The sequence below is a fragment of the Spodoptera frugiperda genome, chromosome 7 (genome assembly GCF_023101765.2).
Source record: "Spodoptera frugiperda isolate SF20-4 chromosome 7, AGI-APGP_CSIRO_Sfru_2.0, whole genome shotgun sequence".
Lineage (NCBI taxonomy): Eukaryota > Metazoa > Arthropoda > Insecta > Lepidoptera > Noctuidae > Spodoptera > Spodoptera frugiperda.
In genome coordinates, this window is record NC_064218.1 from 6,370,025 (window position 1) to 6,396,537 (window position 26,513).

Here is a 26,513-nt window from a genome sequence, read left to right on the forward strand (position 1 = left end):
ATAAAGGCCTTCTGTATCAGTATTAGGAAAGGACACCCCTACTTACATACATAAGACACTCAACCATCATAATGATTCATTTTACCTTGAAAACAATGTCGAGATAATATATTCAAGAGCTAATTAAAATAGTTTTCATTAGAAGGAAAAATAAATCTTATAGTTACCTACTTACTTACTCACCCACTTCTATTTGTTGATTTCAAGTAGTCACGTAAGTATACTTTACGTCTACTTCAGATTGTAATGTTATCAATTCGTCAGCACTTCGTAACTGAAGTTTCAGACATAAGGGCTCGTTCATAGAGAATGTTTTACTATGACCATTGTAAGTATAAAATTGGTAAAGAATAGTACCGAGATTGCAGGATATGGCAATAGGCTCACTATTGTGTTAATGTGTTAACACAAAATGGTGAAAAGTGGGTGTACATTGTATAGCGGCATTACGTGCCGTAATGTGCACCTCTGCCTACCCCTTCGGGAATAAAAGGCGTGAAGTTGTGTGTGTAGTACCGAGATGTTAAAAAATAAGGTATATAGGTACGCACCTGCTTGGGTTGCAAAAATGAATGACCTAATTTCATTTTCCTATCTTAGAAATCGAGGTGCTCTGAGAAAGGCTTCCAAGTGGAAGCACCTTAACAATATTATAAAGTGTTTACATCTTACAGTCCACTTAACTATTTGTCCTTAAATATTTTAGCATTCATTGTCTATTATCCGAACTGTATTGAACGTGCGCCAAAATGTCGGAAGAAAATACAGAAAATCACATTAATGAAGAAAAAGTAGTTTCTTCTAAAATAGAAGAGAATTTGTGTCTGAAGTCAGTGAGGGTGACCATCAATTTAATGATCCATGTCTTAATATCTCTCGTTGTGTTCGTATGTCTGTGGTTCGCCTGCAGCTCTGGAATCACTTTCTTTAATTTACACATCATTCTATGTGTTCTTGGGGTAAGGTTTTATATTATCTTAAAGGTGCTCCCACACAGCAGTTATATAACGTTATACAACATTGTGTAACATTTATAATAGCATGTAACATACTCTACAACCACTGTTATAATTTGTTTAAACACAAATTTTATTGTTACACATTGTTGTATAACGTTATAATTATAACCGCTGTGTGGGAGCACCTTAACTATTTTTTTATAACTTTCGTGAGACAAACTAAATTAATTATTATGTAGGTAATCGGCTTACTCACGTAACTATTTGACGAGAAACTCGACTAGTTTCAAGACTCGACTAGTTACGTGAGTAAGCTGATAACATTATAATTATATTTTTTTTTATATTATAATGCGAACGTGTATTTTTTGTGTCTTTCTCTCACGTCGAATCGAACTGCTTTTATATTATGAAATCATAAAAAATTGTTAAAATACTTATGATGTTGGAAAACGATATGGATTCTTTGAGTTTCATTTCGTACCTATCGCCATTCAGCCTTTAATCCTTAAAAAATAGAAGAACAAATAAATCTTAAATTTAACACTTATAAATGTGAAAGAGTATGTCTGTTTATTTGTTCGTCTATCAAGGCAAAACGGAGCGATGCAATGACATACTTTTTTAAGTGAAGATATGTGAAGGGATAGTAGAAAGCTAAAAATTTATTTAAATACTATCTATGTGGTGACCAAAACAAATTCTTGCATCATTATTTTTATTAAAATATCACGCTACGATCAATATTAGCCGAGCAGCGGGTGAAACTGCGTGGAAAAAGCTAGCTATAATAGAAATCACATAAAAAAATGTCATCAAGTGGGTTACTTACAATAATTTCAGGATCCGTTCTATTATTGAGAATTTTCGGAAAACCTAACCCAAGTTACCTGTCCCCTTAGTACAAGTTTGTTTTTCGTTGAACGAAAACGAAACGAAAGCGCGTACGGCACTCTGATTGGTCGGCGCGAATGAACCAACCGATCAGAGCGCCGAACACGCTCTCGTTTCGTATGTACTAAGGGTATCGAAACATCACGTAAACGATACCTACTTTTAAAGGCCTTCAAAAATATTTTTTTTCTTCGGCCGTTGATTTTTTTTTATATATATAACGTCACGTCTTTAATCCCCGAAGGGGTAGGCAGAGGTGCACATTATGGCACATAATGCCAATGTACACCCACATTTCACAATTTATGTTGTAAATCCCATGTATCCCAATAGCTGGTGAGCCTATTGCCATATACTGGGCACATTTCCAGACTCTGTACTACCACTGAGAAATTTTCGAAAAACCGAAAAAAGCCCAGTAATACTTCGCACGACCCGATAATCGAACCCGAGACCCCTTGCCCGGCAGTCGCACTTGCAACCACTCGGCCAACGAGGCAGTCGTAGTAATTTTTAATGATATTATATTTTTTAATCTTCCAGTACCAATTCTTCATGTGCCATGCGACCCTGGTTATATCGCAGTACAACGCTTGCACAATGTTCATAGCTCGTCGATACAAGAAGCATCTGCATTGGGTACTCCAAGTGTTTGCTGTTGCTATGGTTACCACGGGAACCGTGTTTGTGATACTACAGAAAGACACCCACTTCACATCTATTCATGGGATACTTGGTAAATAACTTAACTAGTAACTTCATTAACTCCTTTTTTGAGGGAGGAAAATTATCCAATGACTTCTCCCGCCTTGGGCGAGGCGAAAGGGAGTGTCAGACTCTTACTGACTAAAAGCCACCCTGTTCCTATGACTGCTTTTCGAGCCGGAGCCCCGGTAAACCTGCAAACTAGTTCGGAGATGTTAGACTCTTACTGACTAATAACCATCTCGTTCCTACTCCTGCATTTAGAGCCGAAAGCCCGATAACCAGTTAAGTTTTCCGCGGCTCCGTACGCCAAAAATTCCAAACCCTTGAGTCTACTACTGAACTAAATGGTATAAGACGGTTATCCATAAGAGTGTTTTATCTCTCTTACTAAAAGTATGGTAGTGGGTTAGAAGTCGCAAATTACAAATTAAAAGGTTTAGAAAACGAGAGAGACTAAGGAATCTAAACAGGAAAAATTTAGCTCGATACTTCATCAAAAAATAAATCTTTCAATATTTAAATTAACGATTGATAATAATTCTTTAGTTATACTTGTAATATAAATAGAGCCACACAATCATACCACAGATAACATAGCTATAGTAACGCATAGTAACGCCATCTATATTTTGCGTGAAGAAATACCATTGAAATTCAAGTTCTAAGTGTCTGTAATACAGATAAGAGAAATGGTCACGGTCAGTAAAGTAATTCGTTTGTCATTGGTCGGAATTATAGGTCTCTTTAATATTGAAGACTCGGTTGCCATAACAAAGAAAAAAAATCTCTTTTATGCACGTTTTGCACAACTTTAGTTGTACAGTCTATCTATACAGTTTGACTGTACAGTCAAACAGTTAAATCGTATAGTGTAACGGAGTTGTATTGAATCGTAGGTGTGTAGCGTAAACAATAAAAGCACGCCACTAAGCTCAATCTTCAGTTCTTCGCATCCAATTAATGCCAGCTAAGTACTTTAAAAATCACTCCCCTTAGCCGAAAAGGAACCAAATACTTGTAAACACACTGATCTATACTAATATAATAACGCTTAGGAATGGCCAGAGAGAGTACCAGACTCTTACTGACTAATAACCACCTCGTTCCTACTCCTGTGTCGAACCGGAGCCTCGGTAACCCACTAGGCTGTCCGCAGCTCCGGATATCTTATAAATTTTTATTAAAAATGAAAATATTTATTTGTTTGTTTTCGTTTTTGTTAATAAGTAAAACATTGATATTAAACTTGTGAAAAATAAAGTCATAAAAAAGTATAATCATACCAAAATCGTATCAGCGTTATCGCGACAATCAGTAAAGTGCCTGTGATACCGATAACACTAATCCATACTAATATTATAAAGCTGACGAGTTTGTTGGTTCACTTTACTAATCTTCAGAACTATTGGTTGGAATTAAAAAGAAAAATTGTATTGGATAGGCCATAAGTCATGAGACATCACGCTTTAAGGACATTATACACTTAACAAGCCGGCTCCGGTTAGGCTCTGACACGGCGTTGTTTCGAATTACGGCTATTGCTTACTGCCAGCGTGCTTACGGCGCTTCGCCCGCGTGGTGCAAGCTCACAGTCGGCGCGCGATACGATGGTGTTCCGCTTGCGCCCGGCTCGCAGTCGGCGAGCGGTAAGCTCGTGGCCCGCGTGCTGGCGCCTCTACTACAAGTCAAGAGGACCGTGCGCTGGCCACTGCCATCGGCTTTCTTGTATTGACGTTATGAAATATATCATATCCAATACGATTTAAAGTTAAAATTTAAATGACAAAGTCAATTGCTGGTTTGGAGCAATTGTTAAGTATTTTTGACTTTCAGGATCACGCATTGTTTTCTTTGACATGCAATAATTAATGACTTGTATTTAAAAGTTGAGGAAGACCAAAGTAGCATTAAATACGATGCCAAAATTTATATAGTTAATTCTTGAGTATTTTTTGATTTAAAGTTAAATAACTATTAACAGCCTTAAATGATATTAACCTGCAGCAATAAATGGCGCCCAATTTAAATAACAACACATGCTAAAAATCAATATTCAGCAAACCAAATATTCGCTATCACTACTACGTCGACGACGACATCATTTGTTTAGCGGTTAGCGAGTTGTAAAAGTTAACTAAAGGAAATAAGTTATTTTACAATTTATTTATTATAGAGGCTTTATGTATGCACTCTACGATTTACAAGACTAACTTATAGCCTCCGTACGGCGTATGATTCCTAACGGTATACAAATGAACGATCAGCTACAATGTTGTGAAATATTGCCGCGCAAATAATATTCTTTGCATTTTCCTATATTGAGATTGATTCACGTATTCAAATTTAATCATAATATTTGATGAGATATGGCAGAAAGAAATAGATTTTTTTCTGAGAGGAGAACATCAATCAAAATCAAAAGGCAAGAGGGAGTGTCAGAATCTTACTGACTAAAAATCACTTCATAGTCCTGCTCTTCAAGCGCTTCGGAGCCTTACTAGGTTGTTTTGTCCAGTGTTGTGATCTGATGGCTCAATTTTAAAATCCATTTGGCATAATGTCTATTGTTTAACAGAAATGTATCAAATACCAAATTAGAATACGACTTCTTTTGATAACATTAGATGGTTTTATATAAGCGGACGACTTTGCACCGAATTGCAAAGTTTATACATACTTCATAATAATATCACGTATCCAAATTTGAAGAAAACAGAATTACACAAGCTAACCCGGGTGATAATGCTAGTCGATTTCATTATTAATTTTAGTCGCGCATCGCTTGATAAGACTTACGCAGACTAGAGGGGGTATCACATCACGATAATGCCTGATACGTAACTATGAATTAGGCCGGGTAGTACGCAATTTGGAAACATCTGATAAACATGTACTTAGTACTAGGTGAGCTGGTTCGACCAGTGTTTTACGTAAAGGGATAGCTATTTCCTATATAACCCAAAAAGAACTGATCTCAGCCTTAAAAGATGATGAAAGCAATTTGTTAAATATTAGCATCTAAGCTAATAACTAATAAAGGTATTAATGCTAGGAAGAGCTTAAAATAGTTCTAAGTACTACTACTAACGGGACTGCGGATGTCCTTGACCAGGTCTACGGCTCTAAGCAAGAGTAGAAACGTGGTGTCTTATAATAAGTAAGGATCAGATACTCCTTCTTGCCTCTCCAAAGGCAAGGAATTGAATAAGTGAAAACATTGAATCTAATATATAAAATTCTCGTGTCACAGTTTTCGTTGCCATACTCCTCCGAAACGGCTTGACAGATTTTGATGATTTTTTTGTGCTTATCCGGTATCTATGAGAATTGGCCAACATCTATTTTTCATCCCCCTAAATGTTAGGGGTAGTACAACCCTACATTTTTTAATTTTCCGCGGACGAAGTCGCGGGCAGAAACTAGTAATGCCGGCCTCATCTAGCTATTTGAAATATTGACGTGTAAAAGTGTTATTTTATAATCTATTTACAGAAATAAATATCATTTATCATTTAATTAATAAAAAAAATACTACTAATTCGGGACTCTTACATCAACTCACTTCCGAATATTTGGGTATTTTTATTTAGCTATCACATCGGTTAACCTTATCAATAGCGATATTGACATTCCATTAGAACATTCTCGAAAATTTATATTATGTCATATCTACAATTATTATCTAAGTACATTCAGGTATGTTCATCAGCCACTAGTAACAGTCCACTATTGAACTATGGGTGTCCTCTACATAAGAGGATTTATCATAGTCTACACACTTGGAAGAAGACCCCAGTAAACTAAAGGACTATATGTATACTAAAGGACTGCTTACTCTCAGCCAAGCCCTTGATCGCCAGATGGGGCCCCATCTAGGTAGGCCTAGTAGGGCTGATGCCAACCCGGTGCTGCAGACTTCCTAGCGGGTTCCCGGGGCTCTGGCTCAAAAAACAGGAGTAGGAACGGCGTGGTTTTTAGCCAGTAAGAGTCTGACACTCCCTCTCTCCTCACCCAAGGCAACAGAAGTAACTGGATGATTTTCTCCCCTCAAAGAAGCCTACAAGATAAATAGGGGTAGTGAGAACTGTATTTTACTTTGCTCTGTTCACCACATGTCTGTCCATCAACAAGTGCGTGTGATGATTTCTTTGTTTTTATGATAGATAATAACTAGAACTGATAAACTATCAATTACATTAAATATTGATTGATTATGATCGTACAATTTCAATTAGTAATTATTATTATTATCTAAGTTAACGTATGACTCATAGAAACTCTGGAAATATGTGTAAAGAGTCTATATAAAGTAGCGAAACTTCTATATTCCTCCAGGATTTGGTTGGAACAAAGTTTTTTTTTATTGATGATATTAAGGTGATGACAGACTAGGTTATAAATGTTGGAAATAGTTACCTTCACCTCCATTCATGGAAACATCTCTATCACTCGAGAGTTACCGACCGTGTGCAAAAGTTTTCACTCCCTTTATATATAATGTTGCGCAGTGGTTGGATGACTGGCTGCTGCACCACGTGCGTGGGTTCGATTCTTGTGCCAGCCAAAAATGATACTGGAATTTTCCGAGCACAATAACCATTATTAGCCTAGGCTAGGCCTAAGACTCTAGCGTCAGGAAGTTCGGCAGTGTTTCACCCCCGTGACTCGGAAAGCACGCAAACCCGTTGGCCCTCCGTGTGGCCTCCGGTCGATCTGCCGTCCCATTGGGTTTAGAGAATGAGGGAACAGAGAGTGGTCCTGTGTTTGCGCACTTATAATAGTTTAGTTAGACAGACGGGCCACCATGATCGAAATAGATCGGGAGATTAATGGGAATCCCTCGTCTTATCATAAAATTTTGGAGAGGGTATTACCCTGCCTATTAATTATAAAGAAACTTGATAACATCTAAGACTTATAAAGATAACAATATCATGTTATATTGCAGGTTTAGCGGCCTTGGTGTTAGCGTTCGTCAGTTTACTAAATGGGGTCCTGGTGATGTTTTCCCACAAGGTGTCTTCTTCTGCCATCGGAAAGTTCTGGATTAAGTTCTTCCACTACATCAGTGGTGTTGCTACTATATTTTTGGGAACTGGAAGTCTCTGTGCGGCCTTTAACTATAACTCATTCAGGACTTGGACTGGTGAAGGAGATGCCTTCATAATAGCGCTCATGGCTTTAACCTGCCTCTTCACTGTACTGATAACCTTGGACTTTTGGATTGCAACAGCCATTAAATTCCGAACCCGATCAAAATAGATATGCTTTCATCCTTATTTGCGGATATGATTATAAATTTGTTATCAAAATTCTAAACCAGTGATTAATTTTGTTGTAGCTGATATCGGTTTTAATAAATACCTATTACATTACGCACTTGTTTTTCTAGAAGTTTTCATGGTGTCATCCCTATTGTACTTATAAAATATTTAAGAGGTTTCATAAACTTTCTATACTTGTACTCTCTTGAAGTAAAAATACGCAAACACAAACATTATTTTTGTACAATCATTTATTTAACGTGCGATGTTAGATGTCTTCAGGTCCTGAGTAAATTAGTTGGTCATAGGTAGGCGTACTCCATCGTCGGCCACATCATCGCTTACCACGTATGTGTGTAAAGTGAATTGTTGTAACTGAATTTTGCTTTTGGAAGCTGAGATAGTGGTTTAAAATGACTCTAAGATATTTGTCTCACTCCTCCCAAGAGATTGGCTTGCTAAACTCGGTGATAGAGGAGTAGGACTATGCCAGTGGATTCGGAGCTTAACGAAGAGTCTCACCTGGCTTTTGTCGGGATTAACTTCAATTATTCTTCATCTCTGGAACCAGTCGCCGAGAGTGACTGCGCAGTTTTGAAGAGTACGAGCTATGAAGAAAAGCATTCATTCTGAGTAGAACTTATTTCCCTATATTGTCTAGGAACAGGCTAGGCTCTATCTGGAACTGGGAACGCTAGGATGGTATCTATATCACTGATGTGTCAAGAGGGGGGTATACAATATATGTGTGGTACCCTGGCTTTAATTGGGCGGGAGGTTGCAAGCGCTTCTTCAATGTGGTGTTGCAAATAGAAAGATCGAACCGAGAAAGAGACGGTCTGATGCGCCAAGTTGATATTGCTAAAAATCAAGCCATTGAGCCAGGCTTTGTTGAATAATTTCGTAATGTCGAAGAATAGAGCCCCCAGCATCATGCCTGGCCTGACATACTCGACGATGCGGTTGGCCTGGTGGACACTAGAGCGGCGGGCTCGGAAGCTGATTGTTGCGAGTGGATTCGGCTCCTCCTCTCTAGCCTCTTTTCAAGGTTGTGGTAAAATATTGCTGGTCATTGAAGCCACCAAGAGAACTATGATCAAGGCGGGGAGAAATTAAAAACCCAGTTGAACATTCTTTTTTTTTATGGAATAGGAGGCAAACGAGCAAACGAGTCACCTGATGGTAAGCGATCAGCGCCGCCCATGGACACCCGCAACACCAGAGGAGTAACAGGTGCGTTGCCGGCCTTTTTTTTAAAAAAGGAGTATGCTCTTTTCTTGAAGGTTTGAAGGTCGTATCGGTTCGGAAATACCGCCGACGACAGTTCATTCCACAGTTTTGCTGTGCGAGGCAGAAAGTTGCGCGAGAAGCGCACAGTTGTGGCCTGCCAACCATCTATATGGTGGGGATGGAAATGCTGTCGTGTGGGTCGATGGCGAAAAGAAGCGGCAGGAATAAGACCAAACAATTCCTCAGAGCACTCCCCGTGGTATAAGCGATAGAAAATTCTGTCTCGCTCTGGAGCTCAAAGTTTGTCTAAATAACTTTTTAATGTGTATCTTATAGTGTTAAATATACAAGACGTCTAACATTCTAAATAGTCTAGGACAATTTAAGGACAAATGTTTATTTGTAGTCCAAATATGTATTTGTTTCTTATACGCCACATTAGATTATTGGAAAGTCGGACGAGAAAACATCCTATTATTATCGTAAATGACTCGAAGGGATCAACGATAACGTATCTACTAGTCGAACATTTATGTCGATGTCAGTGCGCTTGATTGCACAGTGTCGCTCGTTCCGTGCAGTTGTTAATTAACTAACAAAATGTCATCTCCACCAAAAGTTTCGTTCTACGTTGGCTGCATGAATACGATTAACACCATCGCTCATTTATTGATGGGTGGAACAATTTTCCTTACATTTGCAGTGTCAGATATATATACACCATCCATTTTGTTGAGTCAACCCCTTTTGTTTGAAGCACACGTCGTTACGACTATGATTGGGGTAAATAATATTTTTGAATTATGTAATTTTACGTGAAAGACATAAATGTGAAACTTGATAAAATAAATAATAACTTACAAATTTTCCAGGTTACACTACTTTGCAGTCAAGCGATATTATCAGTTAACCCTTATGCGGGATTTGAAGACAACTTTATGTACCCAAAGAAGTCGAAAAGTTACTGGATAATTCAAATAATTGGCTCTGTCTTGGTACTGTGCGGAGCTTGTATCGGTGTAGCCCACGTCAGTGAAATGATACCAACAATAAATGATACCCCCCTAAAAATCGAAGATTGGCCGTACCCGACACCAGGCATAAGGTTAAAACACTTCAGTTCTGATCATGGAATTATAGGTACGTAAGTTTTGTTATATTCGTAGTCTATCAGAAAAAAATACATTAACCAGTTGAACAAAAATAATGTCGACGCGACAGCTCAATAAGCGACGCTCGGTTTCAACAAACTTATTTATGCGTAAGCGCGCCTATTGAGTTCATAAACAAGTTCCAATAGATGCAACTGACAGATACTTACCTTATTAAGTATAGACCGGCTGCTAGAATAAAAAAATTACCGGCGCCTATTAATGTGTACCTATTCTTTTCGACACATTTCCTATCTGCTTTGAAATGTACAAAATGGCATTTTTTCATGATATCCCATGGCATATGTCATACATTGCTAAACTACTAGTCATACTATACTTACTAATTTTAATTGATGTAAAGGAGGATGCAAATCTTGGGGACCTACTCTAATTCAACGAAAAACTAAGTTTCGGACGAAACTTCGCAGATTGTATACTACAATTCTATTTATTGCGTACTTTCGTGAACAAAAATGAACGAATAAAATGAAGATAAATAAATAACTTTTGACATGAAATTCAAAATAAAACGTTATTTCAAGTAATTCTATTAGTAAATCAATAAAACCTACTGCCGAAAATTAAACGAAACTTCGGATTCGAGAACCGGAGTAGGCCCCCTGGTCTCACCTTCCAGTGCTTATACATGTATGTAATTGACATTCGGCTTGTAATAAGGATTATTTAAGTGCGATTTCTATTCGATGGATAACGATTATTCTAAATTGATAACCGTAGGTTAGTACCTACACTATGTGTACAAAGCACAAATACAATTAGACGTAAAATAGCATTACATCGCTACTGATAGATCTACCATGTTTAATAAAGAATAACTTTGAACAGACTAAGATTTGGAACTTGGCGCCATAGTAATTTTTATTCAACTCAAAATTACATACCTATAAAATGTTGTAAGACACATAGCTATTGAAAAGTGGGACTAGATTTCATAGAAACTCTGGCATTATAGGCCAGTACAGATAAGTTTTGAAACAAAAAAAAATATAGTAGAATGAAACCTATTGGAAATGGAAGAGAATATGCTAAAAATGGAAAAAAATAAAAATTCTACTCCATCCGAGTTCGGGAAGTGGGGAGGGAGGAGGTTTTAAGAGTAAAAATCGGTTTATCGCAATTTTCGGCGAAACTACAATTCCTATAAAAAAAGTTAAATGGCAAAGTTGTAGGTAATAATAAGATCTACAACTTTTGTATTTACACTGTTTTATATTAATTCAAAATTTTGTGCAAAATTCAAAAATCTACGATTTCGGTTTTTTATTCTTATCTATGACAAAAATAATTCCTTTTTTACGAAATTTTGTTAAAACGTGCCTTTATATGTACTAAACACACTGTAAATATTTTGGAATATAAAAATAATTTATGTTATTACCGGATATTGATCAAATACCGAAAAATTATCCTAAACGCGAATCGCCTGAGTTGCCGAACATTTCATTTAACTGTCATTTAGTTTCATACAGACGTTATATAATAAGTAACAAATTCCAAGACATCATATCTTAAATTCATTTATCTTCAGTTAAACCGATTAAAAATTATCAGTACACCATAAATAATTGTGTCATTGTTATTTATATAATATTGTTTTGTTTCAGGTTTCCTAGTGTTACTATTGGCTGCCGCGAGTTTGGTAGGTGCCATTGCAAACTTAGCAATCAAGGATAAATTAAGTAGTGCAATGAAGGCTTCGTATACCGTTGTAGGAACTATTACTATACTATTGGCCTACATAGCTGTCAGTATTAAATTTGGCGATTTTAATAAGCTATTGGATTATATCGAACCGGATCACGAGATTGGAACTTTTTCTCTAGGTATAAGTTTTGCTGTCCTATCATTAAGCGCATTGTTGATCATGATGGGCGCTCGAGTTTTTGTGACTCGTAGTATTAACTTTTAATTACAACTAAGTATTTCAATTTAATTATTTCTCACATATTAACTCTGATCAACCATCTGTTACATAAGGTGAAAATTCCAATGTTTATTATTTTTCTCTAAATGATGACAACAAAATATCAAAATTCTTTTAGACATAATACCGTTCTAAAATGTCTTCCCCTATAGTTTCATCGTTGTTCGGTCGTGTCAGAGTATCTTAGTTGTTCGAATTAATAAATAAACTCATAGAATGAACGTTGTTTTTATTTGTTTTGCTTATACCATAATAGATTTTTAGTTAAAATAAAAAATATAAGTTTACGCTCACCAGTATCATTATTTTAAATATTCACTCATAAATTATTTAGTGTTTAACCAATTCTTATAACTTCACTAGCTTCTTCCGCGCAGTTTCATCCGCTCTGCTTGGCTGCTATTGAACATAGCGTAATGTTTTATAGCCTATAGCCTTCCTTGATAAATGCACTATTCAACACAAAAAGAATTATTCAAATCGGACTAGTAGTTCCGAAGATTAGCGCGTTCAAACAAACAAACAAATCAAACAAACTCTTCAGCTTTATAATATGTATCAGTATAGAAGTATACAGGGTGTAAGCGGAACGCTCCCAAACGTCGCAAACAGGTGAGAATGAAGAATTCAATGTTTATTTTAAGTAATAATAGTTGTAATCTAATGCTGAATTTTAATATAGCATGAATAATACAAACACAAAAACGATTAAAATTATAAAAACATAAACAATTTGTGGCGTTTTTCGGGAGCGTTCCGCTTACACCCTGTAGATGAACGAAAATTAACAAAAAATAAGTTTCATAATTGGTTTTATGCTTTGTTTTGGTTTGACATGTCAACATGGAAGTATCGCAAGCTAGGGAGGGACATAAATTTTCCAGAATAATTAAACTAACATCGATTTTTAATGACGGTTATTATATTGACTTTTTGGAAACTAAATAATTGTAAATGTACAAGTGTATTACTAACATTTCGACTGACACATGCCTGTCGATGTCGAAAAAAACTTTCTTTGCTTTCAACCTTTAATTATTCATTGTTTAGCAATTTTTTAACTTTTTAAATCTGATTTCATTTATACACCATGAAAAAATAAACAAAAGTCAAACTAATGACTAATTTGTCACGTCAGACGGCGTTTGGCCGTCTGCTGTTTACTTCGATCTTCGATGTTTTTTTTTTTTAATTTTCATTGACCATCGCTCGTTTACTGGAGTTTGTTTGCCTTCTCGCAACTCGACACGGACTTGAATTGCAACATGCGGTGCATAAACTGCCTAGTCATAGTTCGAAGTTTTTGTAACGTTGTAGGAGTTACGCGATTTTATTTTCAGGATAATGCAAATATGACAAGTTTCTGGACCTTCTTAATTACAAAATACCAATTTTTAGTTATGCAACATTATTTATTGCTGGGTACCATATTTATTTACAGTCGTCCATACTTCCATTAACCCATGTCCTTTTCTAGGAACCGAATTGAATACAGTCATTGATGTTTAAACAGTCGTTCACTTAGGTAAATCAATCAAAACTAACTGTGCTCCTTGTGAATACATGGCCAAACCTTTGTATGTGAGAAGGTGACTTTGGTCAGCAGTGGCTACTTACAGGCTGCTGATGTATGTATGTGTATGGCCAGTCATTTTCTTGATTGGTAAAGTTAGGATTAAAATCCCTGCAGCCGTCAATTCCGATGAAAAGATAAAAACAGACAAAAAATCTAAAATGTATTGAATTGTATCTATGTTTGCTGTGCCCGTGACTTTACGTATAACGTTAATTCCCGCATAAATCTCGATCCGGCGGTAATTCTGGAAATAAAAACTTATTTTGTGTTCCACAACCTCCTCTTTTACGTAAGTTGGATTAATATCTATGTTACTTATGTCATAAACATCAAGCACACATGCTGTACTGCGAGCATTTCAAGCTAATTTCAACTATATCAGCCCTATACTTACAGCGTAAAGTTCCACTGCGGGTAATGTAACATTCGACAAAGTAATATTTGCGTTTGGTGCAGTAATCGTGACAATGGGTCGAACCGCACAATAAAGTTTGTTTTTTAGTGTATATACTTTTTCATATTATTGGATAAAAAGTACCCAATGTTATGCCCAGGATATTAAGGTATAATTATTCCAAATTTCATTGAAATTGGATTGATCGGTAGTTCGCGTGATACATGAACAAGCAGACAGACAGACAAACAAAAATCTTTAAATCACATTTTTGGGTTTAGTGACTTTCTAGTAACAACCCCTACCTACTACCTTTAACACTATCAATGTACAGAATTAACACTTCTACAGTTTTATTATAGGTATACAGATATGTAGAAGAAGTAGATATGTGTATTCAAGACACTTGCGAGCTTTTAAGTTAAAAGACCTTATACCCAAAATCTAAAATTCTAAAGAGCCTAGAACAATTCAAGGGCAAATATTTATTCACATTTACTTACTCGTATCAGATAGTCGAACGAGGAAACAGTCTATTGTTATCATCGATGTGTCGGAGGGATCGATGATAACGAATCTACTAGTTGGACATTTATTCCGACGACTGTGCTCGTGATTTCACAGTGTCGCTTGTTACGTGTCGGTGTTCATAAATTTACAAAATGTCATCTCCACCAAAAGTTTCGTTCTACGTTGGGTGCATGAATACGATCAACACCCTCGCTCATTTATTGATGGGTGGAGCACTTTTCCTCACATTTGCATTAATAGATAGTGAAGAGTCTGCGAGGCTTCAAGCTCACGCCTGTACAACTGTTATTGGGGTAAGCGTTACTTTTGGATTTTGTAATATTAAGTCAAAACTTACATGAAAGACAAATATGAAGATTAGTTAATGGTAACCACTATTTATAATTTAGACAAATCCGCCTCTAAGATGACCCACTGACCAAGACCTATTTGCCAGTTTGCGAAATACTGTGATACTTTTAAGAAAATACGATAAGATAAAACACACCTATTTCATAGAGTTTGGTAAAACTACTAAATCTTTTTTTTCCATAATATCTATATAATATGTACAAATCATACTTTGGGTGCAGATTTATTAATGTACACCCAAACAACGTCACGCCTTTTTATCCTTGAAGGGCAGATGTGCACATTACGCAATGTACACCCACTATTCACTATTTGTGTTATAAGTTCCATGTAATAGCGGGTGAGCTTATTGCCATATACTGGGCACATTTCATCATTCAGTCTGTTTTCTGGTTATTAAAGTAATAATGTTATATTTCCAGATCACAATCCTTTGCAGTCAAGCGATATTATCAGTTAACCCTTATGTTGGATTTGAAGACAACTTTATGTACCCCCACAAGTCGAAATTGTATTGGATCATTCAAATACTTGGCTCTGGGCTCGTAGTATGCGGAGCTTGTGCTGGTGTAGCCTATGTTTTTGAAAGATCTGCCAATAATCCTTGGCCGTTTCCTACTCCCAATCCACTTGGATTTATTGGACACTTGCAAAATGCTCATACAATCGTGGGTAAGTTAGTTTTTATTCATAACTTTATTATGTAAGTTAAGGAAATATTTTTTTTTATTGAAAATATACATTATGTTGAACAAAAATAATATAGAGGCGTCAACTCAGCAACCGACGCCATGTTTAATTATAGTCTGATAGAGGTGGGGTTTTATCACAATTACAAGCTTAAAACAAATAGCGTCAAATTTGCTATTTGCGTTTTAAGTCCCATGCAATAGATGGTGAGCCTATTGCCATATACCAGACATAATTCCAGACTCCAAGCTGAGAAATTTTAGAAAAAAAATAACGATTGTAGGCCATAAATTTATTTAGGAAGTAAAATAGTATGTAATTTGGAGCTTGCTTCTAATGAACTTAATGTCGTTTTGAGTCTAAGACACCTTACAAGTAAAGTATTTGAAGATGTGATACAAACGCTGTATTGTCGTTACTTTGTTCTTACATATATGTATATATAATAGGTAAACGATCAAATAATGTATCAAAGACATTGTAAAAAAAAAACATTTTTTTTAAAAGAGTACCGTAACGATGGAGTTTTTTGCACGTTCTTCTCCATTCCAAGCTACACTTTGGAACGAGCACCTAGATACACTGACAGATAGACTGATGGACAATTCAATTTGACGTTTCAAAAGTGCCTAATTTACATAGGATTAATTGCTTTTGCTTTGAATAACACTAGGCAGTATTATTATCTCGGTGGCGTCACATAGAGGTGGACTGTTAGCATTATCTATAAGTCCACCTACGTATTACCCAAGGGCATTAAGTACATCTGTACATATTAAATATGTACAGATGTACTCGCGACTCCGTCCACGCGGATGTCGGTCTTCGCGTGGATGATTTATTTATCCATTTTGAGTAACTCTGACAATGACATCTTATAAATATCTATTGGACCCAAATACGGCTAGGCCCATAATAATTAATGAGATCCCTCTATTGAGCTTCTGCTGTTGAGCTCGCGTTCTGTAGTATAAGACTGAAAAATTTAGATTTTTACGTATTTTTCCAGGATAAAAAGTATTCTATTTTATGCCCACGATAATAAGGTATAATTATACCAAGTTTCATTGAAATCGATCTGTTAGTTTTCACATGATGCCTGAACATACAGACAGACAGGCAGACAAAAAAATAGACATCAGAACAATCGTCAATTTCAGTTGTCGTATAGGCTATTGATAGGCGTCACGTTCTCATCGAGCAGATCAGAGCTTCAAGGAACATGGGCATCATTACGATGCCATGAACTATCGCATCCTTTTACAATATTGTTGTAATTTTTTTTAATCTGGTAAATGAGCAGATGATAACGATTTCTATGATTCTTTTTTTATTAAAAAGGTAAAAATATTAAAATTGTTTAATTAGGGATGAATGAGAGTGTTATAAACGTAAGAGTAAACAAATATAATCAGAAAGCTCCGAACTGCTAAGCTATCGGGAGTTATACGTGTCATTGTGAGTCAACCATAAAAGATAAATATTTGCTATCGTGGCATATTTTTTAAACAATTTTAAGGAGAACATTATTTGCTATCGTGGCTTATTTTTTAAACAATTTTAAGGAGAACTTTTCCGTCGTACATGATTTCTGTGTAGCTTTAACCATTAAGGTTGCACACGCGACGGAAGCTTAAAAAATGGAGTAAGTTCTCCTGTTTTCCCAACATTTCCCTTCACTGCTCTGCTCCTATTAATTGTAGCGTGATGAAAAGTATACTATAACCTGCCCAGGAGTATGAAGAACAATTGTACCAAGTTTCGTTGAAATCGGTCGAGTAGTTTTTATTTCTATAAAGAACATACAGACAGACAGACAAACATTTTTCTGATTCCATTTTTGGCATCAGTATCGATCACTAATCACCCGCTGATAGTTATTTTGGAAATATATTTCATGTACAGAATTGACCTCTCTACAGATTTATTATAAGTATAGATATTTGTGTGTTAAGTTTTAACAAATTAAATGACTAATCTACACTTAACGTTATTATAAATGTTTCATTTCATTTTTATTTACACAATATAATAATTTAATAATATAATATTTTTTATTAATTTCTAACTTTTGTTGTTTGTGATTGATTATATTACATATTATATTATATATATATTATATATATATATATATATATATATATATATATATATATTACATTGCCATATATTGTGATAACTTATTGTTAGATTATCTTCCATTGTTTTGTTTATTTAAGTTTAATAATTTTATATAATTCTTTGTATCATTAAGATTAAAAATTATGCATTAGCCTAAACGGCATAACATGTAGCTCATACCTATTCTACCATCATTGCACGTATTTTCTATGTGTAATACATATAATGTTAATGTGTAATACATATAATGGTAATGTTAATGCTTATAAAAATATCTTTATCTTTAAAACAATTTTGTTTTCGTTTCAGGTTTCTTAGTCCTACTCTTGGGTTCCGTGAGTTTGGTTGGAGCTATTGCAAACTTAATGTTGGAAGAAAAATTGAAAAGTTTTATGAAGAGTTTGTATGTTATTGTAGGAACCCTGACTATAGTAATGGCCTACATAGCTCTCAGTATTAAGTTTGGCGATATTAAAAAGATATTTGCTGCGGCAGGTATCACTTCTTCGACATTGCCATTAGGTATAAGTTTTGCTGTCCTATCGTGTGGTGCATTGTTGGTCATGATGTGCGCTCGAGTTATTGTAACAGGTAGTATTAGGTTTTAACTTAGTATAGCTATTTTCATAATAAAAGACAGCATTATTGTCTTCTTAGTGATAACTCTAGGATATCGGATCCGTTTCGCATTTGTGTAGAAAATGGAATACTAGTTTCAATTATTCAATCATACGCCATACGATTTAAAGTTAAAATTTAAATGACAAGTGAATTAGTAGGTTGGAACTGTGCTTGTTAAGTGTGCTATATCTTTAATGGTGGCCTGACGTCACTACACCATGCACGCAGCTCCTGAATATGGGCCCTTGTGTGACTTGAAACGGGTAGAGTTTTTCTCGAATGATTCACGTTAGGGACCTGTATACAATTGATTAACTGGCATATTTGTGTATTTTTATGAATATATAAAATATTGTCCCTTATTATTTTTTTTATCGTTTTCCATTACCGTTCTATAAAAAATAGTTAGGCTAATGGGATCGAACACAGGTTTATTAAATATCTAGGCCTAGGTATTTACGTTTCTTATAAGTTTATTTAAGTTGTTTGATAATAAACATTTTAATATTAAAATTATTTTATAAAACGAACGTTGTTTTTATTTGTTTTCCTTATCATCATCATCACCATCTTCAGCCGGTAAACAACTGCTGAACAATGGCCATCCCCTAATTCCGTCACTTTAAACAACACTTCACCACTTACAGTCAATGCCTCCCCACGACTGACGAAGTCGTCAGTTCACCAGATATAAAACTGATGGATCTATTCGTATTTTTCGCGATACATGTCAGTATTCTTAACTGGACGTTGGATATAACATGTACGGTGCAATTTTTTTTTTTTAGAACGTCACGCCCTTATTCCCCGAAGGAATAGGCAGAGGTGCACGTTATGACACATAATGCCAATGTACACCCACATTTCACAATTTATGTTGTAAGTCCCATGTAATAGGTGGTGAGCCAATTGCCATCTACCGGGCACATTTCCAAACTCCGTGCTACCACTGAGAAATTTTCGAAAAATCGAAAAAAGCCCAGTAATACTTCGCCCGACCCAGGAATCGAACCCGAGACCACTTGCAACCACTCGACCAACGAGGCAGTCGAGGCAGTGCTAATTAATTTGTTCACAAAATGGCACATGTTACAAAACCTTTGTGCTACATAGGTGCATGATTGTCATGAATATAATATGCTCGTCCATTTTTCATAGGCGCAGTAATTTTTAACTAACATCCTCATTAGTAGAAGGCCCACGTTTATACAACAGTAATACGTCTATTAAGTTTTGCTTGAAACAGAGAACCAGACTTGTATTTTTGTGGATCTACAGTAGATACAGGTTTTCGTAAAAGTTTATTAGTAAACTGGAATACACAGATAAAATTATTGATTTACTACTAAACAACACCCCAGTCTAATTAAATTTTCTGGTCCGGCTCAAAGCAGGAGTAGGAACGGTGTGGTTTTTAGTCAGTAAGAGTGTAACACTTTCTTTAGCTTCACACAAGGCGAAAGAATCCATTGAATGATTCCCCAATGTCAGCAAATGTACTGTTTTTAGTTCGTGAGATAGTGAGTTTCACGTCAACATAAAAGTTCTAATGCTTTATCACAAAACAGTACAAGTAAATTAGCTGTGATGTTTACTCATTGGTGTTTTACAACACAGTTTCTTGAAAAGAAGAATATTTACATAATTATAACATATGAAATGTTTCCGGTACTAAAGCCCGCTATAAACATTCATCGATTTTTCCTCCTGATTGTCATTTTGTGGGTTACATGCATTTGTCAAAATTAAATAATGCGTCGTGGAGAGTAGATATATCACACTTATGACTTAAAATACAGAAACATACTGCGTTCTGTGTTTACGGGCTACCTACAAAGCGGAGTCAGTGGTCCGTTAGCAACCCCTTAAAATACACTGATTCAGCCTGTCTCTACTTGCTGGCCTGCCTCAACGATGGTTCGAACTCCACTAGCGATGCCTTCAGCAACACGGTCATTTAGTTTGTGAGAAGTGGGCAGTGACTTGTTCGGTTGAGTGATCAACAGCCCAAACCTGTTCAGAGTACGAGTTGTCACGTTAAAAAAATGCACTCTAACCAGCAATTTCAATTTACTGAATGAAATTTTTGTGTAGCGTTTATTAGATTTTCGAAAGAAAATCTTTCATAATTATAAACGCTCATTTCTTTAACCTATTATTTATATTATTCCCTGATCTTTGATTTTTGAATCACTTAATCCTTTTTTTTTTTGAGGGGGGAAAATCATTCAATGACTTCTCCCGCCTTGGGCGAGGCGAGAGGGAGTGTCAGACACTTACTGACTAAGAACCACCCTATTCCTTCTCCTGCTTTTCGAGCCGGAGCCCCGGTAAACCCGCTAGGTAGTCCGCAGCTCCGGATCAATCACTTAAGCCTATTGTCCTATGTGGTACACGGTGGCAACGTTGCGTCGCCCACTTGCAGGCTGCATGCATTCGTCGATTTTTCGTCGAGATGCGTCGTGGAAACAGATTTGATTGTTTCTCCGCAAGATGCAAGCATTCCTCTTGTTATTGTGATGCAATCATCAATTGATAAAAGCCTTTGACGTGCGGTTACGTGGACAATGAGTCTTTAAAATCCGATATGAAGATTCATTTGTCTCCAAACCCCTTACAAAGGTATTAAATTCGAAAAAAGGCGATGAATTGAGGATAATATTGTATAAAACATAAATATTTCATTTTTACTTCAAAATAAACTAATCTTTTCGTGCGTTAGATATCGGAGCGATGAATGATAAGGGAACACCTCGTCGAATATTTATTGCGTTGCCAGTGTTCGTTACTGGACAGTATCGGGTATAACGTGCAAGTTGGTGCTAAATAATTTGTTAACAAAATGGAAAAGCCTTCGCCTTCATTGTACGTAGGATGCATGAATGTGTTGAATACCGCCGCCCATGTGTTGATGGGTGGAGCCGCCTTCTTTGGATTGGTGATTGGAGATGCATATCCCTCAAAATTGACAGCCCATTCCTTTCTCATAGTTATTGGGGTAAGTCAATTTTTTTCTCTTTTGTACCTCAATGGTTGAGCCAAACATTTGCTTAAGACACATACATTGAACATCATTACAAAAGAGACACATACATTGAACATCATTACAAAAGACTTTACCTGCACTTGTATGTAAATAAAATAGTGAATTTTACTTAATATAATACTTATTCAATTACAGCTAACAATTCTATGCAGTCAAGCGATATTGTCAGTGAATCCTTACAAGGGGTTCAATGAGAATTTCAAGTTCCCGAAGAAGTCAAAAATGTATTGGATAATCCAAATAATTGCTTGTACCGTGGTATTCATCGGGGCTACTCTGGGGATAGCTGCCGTTGGCGATATGACTGTTTCTCTGGGTCCAATAAACGTCGGCGCAAAACACTTTTACTCTTCTCATGGAGTCATAGGTAAGTGTGTTTTAATCAATTTTGTATTTGTATCCGTCGAAACAATGTCTAAATAGTTACCATTTATCTGATTTTGAATATAAAACGTAATTTGTATGAATTATCTGTCACATTGACTATCAAATCAGGCTGTTAATCTTGATTGAAATAAAGCTAGCACAATAATGCAGCAAAAGAAATAGGTTTTGTGTGAAACTAACCCACAACCGAACATTCTATTACTAATTTTCTTTTAATTTTGAAAGATATCTTTTGTGAAAAGTTGTTCTCAAACATTAATGTTCACAAACAACAACTATCGTAGATATAAATACTACATTAACTATACATTACGGTTTACACTCGTAAACCTAAATTTCTCTGAACATTTATATTTTAAATGGATACCCAAAGCTGCTGTACAATTTTGATTGAGTACGTTATCAGCTAAAATGGAAAATTTTCGTACTCATACAGTAGCATTAGCATTTGACAGTAAATTATTTAATATAAACCTTATCCTGCCAAAGACTGAATTTATATTTTAGATGGAAATCTTCAGTTCAGTACCCTCAATACAAGTTTGCTTTACATTTAGAGAGCGAGAGCGTTCGGCGCTCTGATTGGTTGCTTTATTCGAGCCGGCCAATCAGAGCATCGAACGCGCTCTCGTTTTGATAACTTTAAACGTAAAACAAACTCACACTAAGTGTACAGATGTTTAGAAGTTATCAATTTTAAAACCCTTTAGCGATTCATTTTGACTAATTTATTTAATTTTGTTTCAGGTTTGATAGTCATGATATTTGTGTCCGTGAAATTAGTAGGTGCTCTTGCGAACTTATTTTTGGCGGATAGATTGAGCACTTTGATGAAGACTATTCATGTAATCGTATCGACTATCACAATATCAATGGCTTACATAACAATCAGTATTAAGTATGGAGATGTTAATGATAAATATTGGAGTTCACCGTCTTGGGCTATTGCATTTTCTGTCTTCACCATGATTGCATTGTTACTGATGACCGTTGCCCGAGTGCTCATGACTGGTAGTATTAAGTTCTAAGAATAGATTATAGTATTTTCACAAATAATGTCAAATAGGTATGTACTTACGTTTTGTAACTTGACTTATGTTTAAAAAGTAACTTGCATGATTATAATATATGTACGATAGGTAACTGTGTGTACGCAATTGATAAATGAAAGAGTATGTTTGTAAATTAAAATTTGTATTTTTCTGTGAAAATAAACCAAACACTAGTTTTAATTAGTCATAAATTTATTTTGTAAGAGACAAATATGCTTGATTTTCAATTACCCTTAGAACAAGTTTGCTTTACGGTTAACAAATTTAAACGAGAGCTGATTGGTCAGCTCTATTGAACCAACCAATGAGAGCGCCGACAGCGCTCTTGTTTCGATCTCGTTAAACGTAAAACAAACTCGTACTAAGCCCTCTGACAAGTATTGTATATTTTTTTAATACATGAAATTATGTCTTCTGTATTTTCTTTTTGTTTTCCGTTACTATTCTTTTCTTTTAAAAGGAACTGTTTATTTAAGAGGAAAAGTAAACTAATCGAATACAGATTAATTAAATATCTAAGTACTTACGTAGATACGTTTCTTATAAGTTTATCTAAGAAGATATATCGTGAACATTTTTTCATAATAAAAATATCTCGTAAGATAATATGTTTTTTTATTTATTTTCCTTATATGTAAGTATTTATGGACCAGATATTGTAAGATTAAGAAGAATTATATTTCTTAATAACCAGCCTAAAAACTTACAGAACTATACTTAAACTAGTAAACTTGAAGAAATGGCGACTTTTTTATAAAATAAGATATTATGGTTGTTGTCGGCAAAGAATACAAATTTTAACATAAGGTGAAATAATATCGAGTAGAATAAACTGAATAAAACAAGCCATGCCATACCGTAAACCAAAACAAAAACCTCCGTTTGGCTTATCCTTGAAAAATTGTACACTTTTATATTAAAACTATATACTTATTTTTTTCTCGACCCGAGATTCAAACACGAGACTTCGTGATCAGCAATCATCATTTTGAGTGGTCCGCACCAGGTCGGTGGACGGCTCAAAAACAAATTCGAAACAACATATAGTGATACAATTGTAAATGAAACAAAGCATTTTTCCTCAATGACTGTCTTCGGAAAGATAAGGAATTCTCGCATATCTACAAAACGACTGCACCAAAATTGATAACAATTTATGAGGAAAAAATCAACAAACTCCCTGGGAAAACAATGACGTACAAAACTAGGATGGGCTGTTAGTGGCACAGTCACTTTATTAACAATAATTTTAATACATTTGATATTTAATTATTGCAGAAACTAAGTTGTTCAAACGATACGCCGATAACTCGTGACATGTAGATAAAGATATTTAAAGTTTAGCAATTAATTTGATCATAAAGCAACCGAAAACAAGAGCAATACATGTTGTACCTAAATAATAAATTGGTTGCAATTCATCTCCCTTTATCTTATTCACTTCAAACGAAATAATTACATCTATCTAATTAAGATATCTCTACAACTATATTATGTTGTAGTAGACGTAGCAGAATGTACATGGTGTTTCATAAAAGTTTATCGAAAGTCATCGTTTTTATAAACTTCTATTTCTTTTATCATATAAGCCGGTAAAAGAGCAAACGGATCACCTGATGGTAAGTAATCGCCGACGTCCATGGACACTCGAAACACCAGAAGCGTTACATGTGCGTTGCTAGCCTTTTTGGGGTTAGGAATTTAAGGGTTACTGATGAATCGAGGATTGGGAAAAGGAGTAATTGAACATCCGGTAACCTCAACCACACGACCCAAACGTTGTTTCACGTCGGTTTTCTGTAAGGCCGTGATATCACTTTGATCCAACTGGCCCATTCGTGCAGAAGCGAGACTCTCTCACACTTCTACATTCATTGTTTTTGTTTTTTATGAAAGTACTAATGACCGTAACGTCTCGTTTGTCCAATCACTGTAGTTATCAAAACGTAATGCCCTGTAGTTTGACGTAAACACACTCTCTGCAGGTGCTTTTTACCAATCGGTAATAAAGCTTATGTTTATAAGTCAAGCTGCTTGCAAGCTACTATCTCCTATATATAGGTATCTATCTATCTGTAGTTCTTTTAAAATGTTGGTGAATCAGCGTCAACAACATCAGATTACCAAAATATGTTGATGACAATTTGATTTTTTGTATGTGTGTAGTATGTGTAGTTGTTATTTATGTTTTTGTATTGATATATGTAGCATGGATCATAAGTCTGTGGAATTTAATGCATACCTATAATAAAAAAGAAAGATGATAATCTATACTAATATTATAAATGTGAAAGTGTGTATCTATGTTTGTTTATTGTTCATCTTTTACGGCAAAACGGAGCGACGAATTAACGTGGTATTTTAATTGGGGATAGTTGATGGGATGGATATGACATAAGCATACAACAACCATGCTACGATCAAAAGGAGATGAGCAGAGAGTGAAATCATGCAGTAGTATGAACAGAACTATTGTTTTTTTTTCTTCTCCTCTAGTAACATCTTCTGATTTGTTTTGTTGCGGGATCTAAGACAGTTATTCATTTCCCTGGGACGCGCCGGACTTCAGTTTTCCGGTGTTTTCAAGGTTTTATCTACTGTAGATCCTGGCTTACGGGAGTTGCAGCGGTATGGGAGGTTGTGGCGGGCTTGTCCCATAAAAAAAGTAGTATGATGTGATGAATAAAAGTCCGTGACTCGATTCACCAAACAACCTGTACATAGCAGTGCATTTTGCCAATGGGGTCACTGTCAATTGCATCGTATCTGCACAATAGGTTACCTAGGTCAACTAGAACCGTTGTAATTGATACATTTATTACGTATTAAAATAATAATATTGTTTACTTATCTCGTTGGCGGTCTGCCAGAAAACTGCGCCGGAGTGCTGACGTGATCCGTGATGTATCATGATGACATCACCGTCAGCACGATAGTCTTGAGATGATAGAAAGTATGATAGTGTGTTATAGTTTCAGGGGGCCTACTCCAATTCAACGAAAAACGAAGTTTCGTCCGAAACTTCGCAGATTGCATACTGCAACTCTATTTATTGTGAACTAAAATGAACGTATTAAATGAAGATAAATAAATAGGCTTTTATATGAAATTAAAAATAAAACGATATTTCAAGTAATTCTATTAGTAAATAAATAAAACCTACGGTCGAAGATTAAACGACTTCGGATTCGAGAACCGGAGTAGGCCCCCAGGTTTAAAAATTATATTGACATCGCCTCCGATAGGTTCTTTTGGTAGTGGAAAATCATCAAATGTGTCCTTTTGTCAAGGATGGCTTTAAAAAAAATATTATTGTGGTGCAACTCTATTGTTTTGCACGAAAACCATGTAAAGATAAGTCCAATAGTTGGTTGTCCCCAATGGGAATTGAATCCTCTACATGTTGAATATAAAAATGCCTGGAATAGGACTTAGGCCAAAATGTATAAATGCTTGCATCTTGCGGAAACAATCAAAACTGTCCATCTCTCATCATACAAATCGGCCTAGTTAGTGTTACTTGTAGACTGCATGCATTTCGCCACGCATCATTCGGCAAATGATCAGTTGGTCTTAAATAAAACACAAAT

At 35.7% G+C, this 26,513-nt stretch overlaps 3 protein-coding genes across 4 annotated transcripts; all 3 read left to right on the forward strand.

Annotated features, from left to right (window-relative positions):
• The first annotated feature begins 691 nt into the window (after positions 1–691).
• On the forward strand, positions 692–12,375 carry LOC118266447 (uncharacterized). 2 transcript variants are annotated; one of them, XM_035579913.2, is made up of 5 exons: positions 692–959; positions 2,397–2,589; positions 7,510–9,838; positions 9,928–10,195; positions 11,835–12,375. In XM_035579913.2, exons 1-3 carry the CDS (start codon positions 750–752, stop codon positions 7,821–7,823), a joined length of 717 nt encoding a protein of 238 aa, XP_035435806.1. In that variant the 5' UTR covers positions 692–749; the 3' UTR covers positions 7,824–9,838; positions 9,928–10,195; positions 11,835–12,375. The 2 variants fall into 2 exon arrangements, with proteins under 2 accessions (XP_035435806.1, XP_050550602.1); XM_050694645.1 differs by lacking the exons at positions 692–959; positions 2,397–2,589 and having other exon boundaries at positions 9,594–9,838.
• A 2,225-nt stretch (positions 12,376–14,600) lies between these two features.
• On the forward strand, positions 14,601–18,964 carry LOC126910829 (uncharacterized). Its single transcript, XM_050694646.1, has 3 exons — positions 14,601–14,948; positions 15,429–15,678; positions 18,127–18,964. Exons 1-3 carry the CDS (start codon positions 14,787–14,789, stop codon positions 18,423–18,425), a joined length of 711 nt encoding a protein of 236 aa, XP_050550603.1. The 5' UTR covers positions 14,601–14,786; the 3' UTR covers positions 18,426–18,964.
• A 2,245-nt stretch (positions 18,965–21,209) lies between these two features.
• LOC118266509 (uncharacterized) lies at positions 21,210–23,529 on the forward strand. Its single transcript, XM_035579985.2, has 3 exons — positions 21,210–21,436; positions 21,620–21,851; positions 22,619–23,529. Exons 1-3 carry the CDS (start codon positions 21,281–21,283, stop codon positions 22,897–22,899), a joined length of 669 nt encoding a protein of 222 aa, XP_035435878.2. The 5' UTR covers positions 21,210–21,280; the 3' UTR covers positions 22,900–23,529.
• The last annotated feature ends 2,984 nt before the right edge of the window (positions 23,530–26,513 follow it).